General features: G+C 46.6%; 1 protein-coding gene across 1 annotated transcript in view; it reads right to left on the bottom strand.

Moving 5' to 3' along the window:
- Nucleotides 1-550: 550 nt before the first annotated feature.
- PPM1G (protein phosphatase, Mg2+/Mn2+ dependent, 1G) overlaps nt 551-10,849 on the bottom strand; it is a 31,499-nt gene continuing 21,200 nt past the window's right edge. Inside the window, exons 2-10 of the mRNA XM_011949656.1 lie at nt 6,438-6,507; nt 5,524-5,609; nt 5,082-5,214; nt 4,001-4,416; nt 3,290-3,424; nt 2,698-2,932; nt 1,837-1,966; nt 1,490-1,592; nt 551-1,166 (exon numbers count right to left, since the gene is read on the bottom strand). Coding sequence (XP_011805046.1) covers nt 960-1,166; nt 1,490-1,592; nt 1,837-1,966; nt 2,698-2,932; nt 3,290-3,424; nt 4,001-4,416; nt 5,082-5,214; nt 5,524-5,609; nt 6,438-6,507 — 1,515 coding nt within the window. The 3' untranslated portion in view covers nt 551-959. The remainder of the gene's footprint in view (nt 1,167-1,489; nt 1,593-1,836; nt 1,967-2,697; nt 2,933-3,289; nt 3,425-4,000; nt 4,417-5,081; nt 5,215-5,523; nt 5,610-6,437; nt 6,508-10,849) is intronic.

The following is a 10,849-nucleotide window of genomic DNA, read 5'->3' as shown; positions in this document are numbered from 1 at the left end:
GCCCTGGCCCCGGCGCCCAACTCAGGCCGCTCCCGCCGCTGCCGCCGCCGCTTCCATTCATGGAGCCCCCTACCCCCCTACGGAGACCAGCTGGTACCTCCGTACTCGCTTCCGCTTCCGCCGCCGCAGAGCCGCACGGGACGCGTAGTCCATGGGAAGCGGCGGCGGCGGCGGCGGCAGGAGCCTCAATGGCGTGACCGGGAAGTGATTGTGACGAGACGGCGAGCGAGCCAATCAGAGGCCGGGGAGAGCCGGCCGGGGAGCCGCGCAGGAGGCCTCCAGCCCAACTCTAGGTTTCAGGCCCGCCAGACCGGTCCCGACTCCTCCCTGGGGAAACTAGGAGAGCATTTCTGGCTCTAGGAGGGGGCGAGGGGTAGCCGCCACGCCCGCCAGGCCGACCTGCCAGCAGCTCGCTCGGGGCTCCCCTACACACGCGTGGGACACACACGCACACGACACACACGCACACACTCACATGGGGGCTCGCCAGATGCTACAGATGGGGCCAAGTCTGGGGCCACGGCAGCAGAAAAAAAAGGACACGATGCGCACGATTAGGTTTTGGCCTTTAGTCTGAAAAAGTGTTGATTGAAAGTGTACAACAGAGAGCGGGTGCAAGCGGCCGAGGGGCCATGGAGCCGCCGATAAAAAAGAATGTCCTTAAATAAAGTGTTCACAGAGTAAAAACCAGAACCGCCAGTCCTTCCCTCCAACACAACAGAGCACAGGCACAGAACCGGTGATGAGCCCAAGGAGCAAAGAGGCGGCTGGGGAGGACAGCAGAGGCTCCCGGCTGCTGTGTGGAGGGAGAGCCCTCTTTGGAATGGGCGGAGTGAAGCCACCCAGCTCCCCCTGCACACCTCATACCCACTGCTAAGGCTAAAGGAAAAAGACAAAACTCAGTCTCAGGTCCGGAGGGCTCAGAAAACAGTCTAGGTGGGCAGGGGTCTGGATGACTGCTAGTCCCGCTTGGCCTTCTTCTTCTTGTCGCTGTTGCCATTTTCTTCAGCCCCCTCAGTAGAGAGCACTTCCTCTAGTTTCCGCTTGCCACTCTCTGGCTGGAGCTCTGCTGTGTTTCGGGGCTTGAAGCAGATGATGATGCAGGTCATGTTGTCACACCCTGTACCATCCCCAGAAGTGTCTGGTGCCAGGCATTGATCCAGCAGCTACAAAAGGGATGGGGGTAGCTCAGCCACAGGGTTTGAACACCTTGCTGGGAACCTAGAGTCCCACAAGAGGGCTGGCCTGCTGAGTCAGGATGACAGAAGGAGAGAAATGGGCAAGAGGTATCACAAAACAGCCCACTTGCTAGTCCATAAGGCATAAGGTTAAGTCAGAGAAATGAGAGAAGGTGGAACTTTGTAGTCGGGGTTTAGCGTCTGTCAGCAATTAATGGTACTGCTCCCAGATTGCCGACTTAGCTCAGATGAAAAGAGTAAACCCTGGCTATGCAGACCAAACACCCTCTCTTCTCCACCTTGGTACTCACCTCTTCCACAATGGATGACAATAACCGAAGCTCCCCATTTTCATCACGCTGGCTGATCTTTGATTGAATGAAGTCTACAACTTCCTGGCTGCTCATCACATTCCTGGGGTCGAGAACAACAGTCAGAATCTTCCAGTCTCACCAACACAGAGTAGAGGAGTATGGACAGAGGTGGTGGCCCAGGCCAGTGTAAATAACTACAGAAATTCTCAGCTCTGCCTTAGTCTGGGTGCTCTTCACTCACCAAGAGGTCTAGGTCTGCCTAGGTTCTAATCCTAGTGCCCTGAGCCCTATAAGAGAAGAAATGATGCAGAAAAGGGAATTTAGGGCATTCTGCCAGTGCTCACCAGATGCCATCACAGGCAATGACCATGAATTCATGGTCGTCAGTGAGAGTCAGCACCTTGATGTCAGGAAGGGCTGAAATCATCTGTTCCTCGGGTGGCAGGTTCTTGTTTCTCTTATAGAAGTGGTCCCCTGGAGTAAAGGAATGGTTGGTTGATGAGCAGTTTGGATACTTTTCCCACAGACTTGTGTTTGTGGCAGGTCAAACCTTGCCATTCATTTCCCTTCTTTACAAAGTTCCATAATCCAGTGGAATAGAGAACTGAGGCCTAGTTTTTCTAGTTTCAACCCTACTACCAGACTGCTGAACCTTAAGAAAGTCACTCACTGGTCTTGTTCATCATTCAAATGTTACATAAGATGGGTATAATAATACCTACATAGCCAGGCACAGTGGCTCATGCCGTAATCCCAGCACTTTAGGAGGCTGGGGCGGGCCTGAGGTCAGGAGGTCGAGACCAGCCTGACCAACATGGAGAAATCCTGTCTCTACTAAAAAAAAATACAAAATTAGCCAGGTGTGGTGGCGCATGCCTGTAATCCCAGCCGCTCAGGAGGCTGAGGCAGGAGAATTGCTTGAACCTGGGAGGTGGTGGTTGCAGTGAGCTGAGATCACGCCATTGCACTCCAGCCTGGGCAACAAGAGTAAAAACTCCGTCTCAAAAAAAAAAAAAAAAAAAAGATACCTATGTATAATGATATCTATACCCATCTTAGCTATTTCACAGGAATATAAGAACAGAGGTAGTAGATATTGAAGTGCTTTGAAAGGCACAAGCACTAGGAAGATTAAAGTTTGCTACTATGTAGTCTGGGACAGACAGCAAGACCCTAGAAGTCTTTCCCAGTTTCTTGGCCCTTACCAATGGCTCTGGAGAGGTTGAGGCCCCCGTTGACTCGCCCATCCATGGTGACCTTGCCACCAGCATTCTTGATGCGTGCTAGTTCTACTTCATCCTCTGGTTTGTGATCATAAGACATGTCTAAAGCTTTGCCAGCCTCAGATACCACACAGCGAGAGTCTCCTGCGTTGGCTACAATCAACTGCTTCCCTCTTATGAGGGCCACCACCGCTGTTGTACCACTGTCAGAGCCAGGCTAAAGAGGAAGAAAGGGAGCATCATGGGAGCTTCTGAACATGAGTTCCTCACTGATGTGCTCCTGACCATTCACCTATGCTTGCTTTCACTGGGACCCCCAAGGAAGCTTTAACAAATAGGAGAGGCACAAATTTCATCTTTCTAGAGACAGCAGCACACTCCCTCTCCTGTGTTTTTAGATAATTACACCCCAAAGGCTTACCATCTCATTCCCCTTGCGGAATAAATCCCTATGACTATCACGTCCATCCTAAAGTATCAGGGGGATCCCCTTCCCCTGTCTCAAAATCAAAATTAGGGGATTCACACCTGCCTTGTGGCTTTTCAAGACTCATTGCTCCCGTTCCCCACACACCTCCTCTTTGCCTTCCATCCCTGGCACCATCATCTCTTCTTCTTCATCGTCCTCTTCAGCCTCCTCGGTGTCATCCTCATCTTCCTCATTCTCTGCTTCCTCACTGCTGTAGCCATCTTCTTCCTCACTGCATTCCTGCCAGGAGGAGGATCCCAGACTGCTGAGACTGGGATGATCCCTTCCCTCCCCCTAGCTCATACTCAGAATCAAGAGGCCCTCACTGAACACAGGTCCTCAAAACACTGAAAGATACAAGTATATGGTCATGAAAATTGGGGGGATGGAAAGGGCTAGCATGAGTATAACTGACATCCTGAACTGGGCTTAGCAATCACTAGCAAAAAGCCCAGGACAAGGCAAGGGCTGCCAGCCAAAAGTATCTTTCAGGCACTGTGGCCAGAAGATAAATTGTCCAGAGAAGAAAACAGCCAACTAGCCAAGGTAACAACTATATTCTTGTTCTCTCTCTAGGAGACAGACTCTGAAAGGCCAGAACTATATCTGCTTGTTATAGTATCAACAAAGGAAGAGGTAAGAAAGCAAATAGTACCTGTGATGACGGAGCTCAATGAATTCAAGGCTAAAGCTTAGAATACAGTGGGTCTTGGGGGATGATATCAAAATAGGAGAAGGAGAGTTGAAAACTACAGATGGCAACCAAACAGGACCTCTCTGCAACTTCAGCATCTGCCTGCCCTCACAGGCCCTTACCTCACTGTCTTCCTCTTCCTCCTCCGCCTCATCTGACTCATCCTCACTGTCCTCAAAGAACTTGGACTTAGTAACTCGAGGCAGCTTGTCAGAGGCTGAAGAGCAGGAAGGCCCAGCCTCACCAGTGGGAATGCCAGGCTCACCAACTTGGCCTGCCTCAGTCCCACGTTCCGAGTTGGAGGAAAAGCCTGTGTAGGCCTTGGCTGTGGGGCCATTTTCCTGTGAAGGAGTTTCCCTAGTTGAGTCCTCAGGTCCTGCCTCCCCATTGAGGCCCTGGGACCCTGGTTCCTCGCCTGTCCCAGCTCCAGATTTGCTGTGGGGAGGGCCCTTGTGACAGTTCTGCCCGTAGCGTGTCAGCAGCTCTTCAATAGTCATGGTAGCCTCTTCATGCAGCAGTGCAGCCTCCTCATTGTCCACTGCAGGGAAGAGGCTAAATCAGAGCCCCCATGCCAGACTCCTCATGGGATCCGTTCATCTCACTATCTCAACAGCCCTTATAGCCTCTAACTTCCCCACAACCTCCCACTCTTAAGGTTCCTCTTGCTCATCAAGTCTCAGAAGAACATGCCCTAGCTCCTCCTCCTCCACAGACTTCTTTGGTGGTTGTGTTTCATCCCCTTCTTAATCAAAACAACACTAGTTACTATACTTCCCCTCTGAGGACTCATTTGTTATTGTTAAGTTGTAAAAACTCTATTCTGGCTGAGGATCCAGGAAGCCCACAGTGCTATTGTAGAATTAGGATTTAGGCTTAATGACTGGCTATTGGGGCTAATAACTGCTCCAGTCTTGAGGGGGAAAAAAAAAAAGCACATAAATACCAGCAGGAACCAGGAAGATCCCATCACAATGACAAAAGATAATGTATATACAATGTTTACAGCTCAGATGCCACTCAACAAAGATAATTCTCTCTCTCCTTTTCATAACCACATACAATGCAGGAGAATACCATAGGTTTCTTTAACATAAGGACTCTCCAGGTCCCTAGAAAGCCATCCTATCTTAGAATTGATAAGAAATATTAAAGAATATTTCTTAAAATGCTGATTTCCCCTCAAACAAGGGAAGCCACACTCACCATCATCTTCATCAGCTACTTTTTCTTTTTCATCTTCATCCTCAGTGGGTCGCCCTGCAATCTGTGCCAGCTCTTTAATGACTTCCTCAGTGGTCAGTTTGGCATCAATAGCCAAGAAGGCATCTTCTAAAGCCTGAATATAAGCAAAATAGTCTAAGACTAGTACAAAATGAACTCCCTATGTACAATCCTGAGTACAAGGATGGAATACAAATTAGAGTGTGAGCTACCACAGGAAGAGACACAGATAAAAACAGTTCAGAGGCCTAGGAATAATAAGGCAAGTCTAAAAGGTGGCCAGTAAGCTTGTTTTAGGAACAGAATTCTTCAAGAGTAAATAAGCAGCAGCAGCTAGGGGACAAAAAGAAAGGAAAAGCCCAAGGGCTAGAGAACAAGGGAAAAGCCTACACAAGTGAGGAATGGGCAGTGTGAGCAGACAGACCTTCTGTAGCTTGCCTTCCTTGTAGGCCTTCTGATCTTTGATGATATCAGGAAGATATTTGGCACAGTACAAGGCAACTTCCTCCCCTAGAAGGAAAGGAAGGAAGGTCACCTGGAGCACTGCTCCCCACACATAGAAAATGATACAGTATTTATATGCCGTAGTGGAGTGAACCCCAAGGGTTGAGGGGATAAATATCTTAGCACCCCTGAACCCTATTTGAAGGACATTGTTTGGGGAAGTTCTGATCCAAAAAAATGGATTTCACCATCAATTCTCTCGGGTATATTAATATAACTCGTCTTTTCTCACCTGTATACTTAGTTCTCTAGTGAAAAAAGATAAAGAATCAGCTCATCTGGGTACAATTTTTTTTTCTTTCTTTTTTTTTTTTTTTTAAAGAGAGGGTCTTGCTCTGTTGCCCAGGCTGGAGTGCAGTGGCACGGTCTTGGCTCACTGCAACTTCCACCTCCCAGGTTCAAGCGATTCTCCTGCCTCAGCCTTCTGAGCATCTGGGACTACAGGCACAAGCCACCATGCCCAGCTAATTTTTATAGTTTTAGAAGAGACGGGGTTTCACCATATTGGTCAGGCTGGTCTCGAACTCCTGACCTCGTGATCCACCGTGCTGAGATTACAGGCGTGAGCTACCGTGCCTGGCCTAAAAATTTTTAAAAATAAAAATAAAAAAAGATAAAGAGGCTCTTTGGATTAAAACAAGTCCTGGTGAGATTATAAACCAATACAGTACCTACTGGGAAAAAAGAATGACAGAATACAGAAAAACAGCACCAGGCAGGAAATGATATTGAGGGCCAGACCTTGGAAAGTAAATGAACAAGGGGACTGTTCTTGCCCTGGAACATCTGGAATTGGGGTCCTAGAATGTTACCAATATGATCTGTTAAAGTTACCTCCATGTCCATCGTAGACAGAAAACATGGCTGTCTCACTGTCCAGCTCAGGAATACAGTTGTGAGCATCCTAGGAAAAGGACAGCATAATTGGCATGTCTCAGGGTCAAAGAATATTCCTCAGGTCATAGGGATCAATGTCACACCTTACTAACCTTTCCCTGGCTGGCGTATATGGCCTAGAAATAAGAAAGGAAGATGGAATGATAAAATAAATACAGAGAAAGAAAAGAAAAAAAAGAGGCAAAGGAGGAAAGGGGAAGGAGAAAAGGAAGAATCAGGTTACTACCTCTATAATAACCTCAACCTTGGAGATATCTCAGTCCAAACAGCAGAATATTTGGCTGCTGGAAATAAACCTGACCCTTTTGGATCTGTGGAAACTACGGGAAAACCAGAATAAAGGATTTTTTTTTCTTCTTTTTTTCTGAGATGGAGTCTCGCTCTGTCACCCAGGCTGGAGTGCAGTGGCACAATCTTGGCTCACTACAACCTCCGCCTCCCGGGTTCAAGTGATTCTCCTGCCTCTGCCTGCTGAATAGCTGAGATTACAGGTGCGTGCCACCACGCCTGGCTAACTTTTGTATTTTTAGTGGAAATGGGGTTTCACCATGTTGGTCAGGCTGGTCTCGAACTTCTGACCTTGTGATCCGCCTGCCTTGGCCTCCCAAAGTGTTGGACAGGCTGTATACGGCATTATTTATAATAAAAAACAGTTGAGGTTGGGCACGGTGGCTCATGCCTGTAATCCCAGCACTTTGGGAGGCCGAGGCGGGCGGATCACTAAGGCGGGCAGATCACTAAGTCAAGAGATTGATACCATCCTGGCCAACATGATGAAATCCCATCTCTACTAAAAATACAAAAATTAGCCGGGCGTGGTGGTGTGTGCCTGTAGTCCCAGCTACTCAGAAGGCTGAGGCAGGAGAATCACTTGAACCCAGGGGGTGGAGGTTGCAGTGAGTGAAGATAACATTACTGCACTCCAGCCTGGGCGACAGAGTGAGACTCCGTCTCAAAAAAATAAAATAAAATAAAAAATAAATAAATAAATAAAATAAACAGTTGTAACTGTCTAAATTTCCAGGAATAGATTACAACTGGTACGTATCTCCAGTGGAATACATGTAGCTGTTAAAAGCAAATATATGTTAATTTGGAAATCAATTCATAATATCTTAAGTAGCTAAAAGCAAAAAGTCAAAGTATCTACGTGTATATGTGAGTCTGGAAGATCACATAGCAAACAACCACAGAGGGTGAGATTTGGGTAATAATTTCTACTTTTTGACATTCATTTTTAAATTTTTGTATAATAAACCACATTGTTCCATTCTGAATAAGGACAACAAACACACCTAAGAATTGGCCTCAAGTTGCCATTCTACCATATACTGCATGATCTCTGGTCAGCTACTTTATGGTGTGCCTCAATTTTATCCTCTGTGATGTGGAATAACAACATCTACCACACCCACATCATCACAGAACTGTTGATAATGATGCAAAACACATAAAAGCCCTTTGTAAACTGGAATTTGCTACGTAAATATATATACATACACACATACGTACATACATACACATATGTATATTCTGCTCTGAAATTCAGCACCCATTTCACATTTTTCTTTTTTGTTCTTCTCAAAGAGGACCACCCACAATAAAGATTCATCTAGGCCGGGCGCGGTGGCTCAAGCCTGTAATCCCAGCACTTTGGGAGGCCGAGACGGGCGGATCACAAGGTCAGGAGATCGAGACCATCCTGGCTAATACGGTGAAACCCCGTCTCTACTAAAAATACAAAAAACTAGCCGGGTGAGATGGCGGACGCGTGTAGTCCCAGCTCCTCGGGAGGCTGAGGCAGGAGAATGGCGTAAACCCGGGAGGCGGAGCTTGCAGTGAGCTGAGATCCGGCCACTGCACTCCAGCTCGGGCGACAGAGCAAGACTCCTGTCTCAAAGAAAAAAAAAGATTCATCTTACATCTTGAGGTCTCAGTCCCGAGAACTTTGCACAATTACCCTCTCCTTCACTTCTTGGTGAAGCTTGGGATCTATATTATGATTTGGAACTGCTTCACCTTCTCTAAACACTTTAATTTTCCCCTTTTACATCTTTGCTCATAACCTTTACCCATACCTTTGCTTCTCTCTATCCCTTACTGAGACAGAGCCAAGTATTTCAACATGGTCTCTCAGCAATCTAGAAAAACTCACCCAACCTTGTATAACCCCACCAACTGATTTATGCCTGAATCAGAACTACTAAGTTTGCTAGTCATAAAATGTTATGAGATTGGCTGGGTGCGCTGGTTCACACCTGTAATCCCTGCGCTTTGGGAAGGTAGGCAGGAGGGAATGATTGAGATCAGGAGTTGGAGACCAGCCTAGGCAACATAGCAAGACCCCACCTCTACAAAAAAATTGTAAAATTAGCTAGGCATAGCAGCATGCACCTGCAGTCAATCTTAACTACTCGGAACACTGAGGCAAGAGGACCACCTCAGCCCAAGAGGTCAAGGCTGCAGAAAGTTATGATGCACCACAGCACTCCAGTCTGGGTGACAGAGGGAGACCCTGTCTCTAAAAGAAAAAAAAGTTATGGGATCACATTGACTGTGGTCACTACTTCAATTCAGCATCTTGTTTTCTTTCTTTCTTTTTTTTTTCTGAGATGGAGTCTCCCAGGCTGGAGTGCAGTGGCGCGATCTAGGCTCACTGTAACCTCCACCTCTCAGGCTCAAGCAATTCTCCTGCCTCAGTCTCCCGAGTGGCTGAAATTACAGTATGCACCTGCCACCGTGCCCAGCCAATTTTTGTATTTTCAGTAGAGATGGGGTTTCACCATGTTGCCCAGGCTTGTCTCAAACTCCTGAGCTCAAGTGATCTGCCCACCTCAGCCTCCCAAAATGCTGGGATTATAAGCATGAGCCACCGTGCCTGGCCAAACACAGAAATTCTCCTCTCTTCCTAGATTAACAATTTCTCTTAAACTCCTGATCTCAAATCCTTCTCCTTCAAGATCTTACTTCACAGAGAATGTAATAACCTTAACAGCAATCCAAATAGCCATTTTGGCAGTGGCTCATGCATGTAATCTCAACATTTTGGGAGGTCAAGGCAGGAGGATTGCTTGAGGTCAGGAGTTCAAGACCAGCCTGGGCAACGCAGCGGGACCTCATCTCAGCAACATCCCCAAAGCCATTCTGCAGACTTCATTTCCCCTAGCCATTATGTGGGATTAAACAGCACAAATCATGTCAGTTTCCTTTTCTTTTTCAATGTTTATTTTAGAATCAGGGAGTACATATATAAGTTTGTTACAAAGGTATACTGTGTGATGCTGAGGTTTGGGGTATGACTGAACCCCTTTTCCAGGTGGTGGGTATAGTATCATATAGGTGGTTTTTCAGCTGTTCCTCCGCCACCCCCACTCCCTACCCCCCGCGCCACCATCTCTAACAGACCCCAGTGTCTATTGCTGCCATCTTTATATCCATGTGTACTTGATGTTCAGCTCCCACTTACAAGTGAGAACATGCAGTATTTGGTTTTCTGTTTCTGTGTTAATTCACTCAGGATAATGCCCTCCAGCCACATTCATGTTGTTGCAAAGACATGGTTTCATTCTTTTCAATGGGTGTATAGTATTCCATGGTAGCTATATACCGTATTTTCTTTATCCAGTCCACCACTGATGGGCACCTGGGTTGATTCAGTTTTTGCTATTGTGAATAGTGCCACAATGAACATACACGTACATATGTTCTTTTGGAAAAATGATTTATTTTCCTTTGGGTGTATACCCAGCAATCAGATTGCTGGGTCTAATGGTAGTTCGACTCTTAGTTCTTTGAGAAATCTCCAAACTGACAGTGCCTAGACTAAATTAATTTACACCCTCAAAAACAGTGCACAAGTGTCTGCTTTCCTCTGCAGCCTTACCAATGTCTCTCATTTTTTGACATTTTAACAAAAGCTCTTCTGACTGGTGTGAGATGGTATCTCTTTGTGGCTCTGATTTGCATTTGTCTGATGATTAGAGATGAGCATTTTTTCATGTTTGTGGGCCACATGTACATCTTTTGAGAAGTATCTGTTCATGTCCTTCGCCCACTTTTTAATGGGGTTGTTTGCTTTTTGCTTGTTAGGTTCCTTATAGATTTTGTATATTAGACCTTTGTTGGATGTATACTTTGTGAATATTTTCTCCCATTCTATAGGTTGTCAGTTTACCCCCTTGATAGTTTCTCTTGCTGCATGTCACTTTTCTTGAAAGATCTCTCGTATAGATTCTGTGTAGTTCTATACCTCTGACTGCCTGTTTCTACAGGATGTCCTTCCTTCCTTCCCTTTCCTTTCCTTTCTTCCCTTCTTCCCTCCCTCCCTCCCTCCCTCTCTCTCTCTCTCT

Source organism: Colobus angolensis, unplaced genomic scaffold (assembly GCF_000951035.1).
Source record: "Colobus angolensis palliatus isolate OR3802 unplaced genomic scaffold, Cang.pa_1.0 Scaffold109, whole genome shotgun sequence".
Classification (NCBI taxonomy): Eukaryota; Metazoa; Chordata; class Mammalia; order Primates; family Cercopithecidae; genus Colobus; species Colobus angolensis.
Note: the sequence above shows the minus strand (reverse complement) of the source record. Positions and strands in the feature narration are given on the sequence as shown.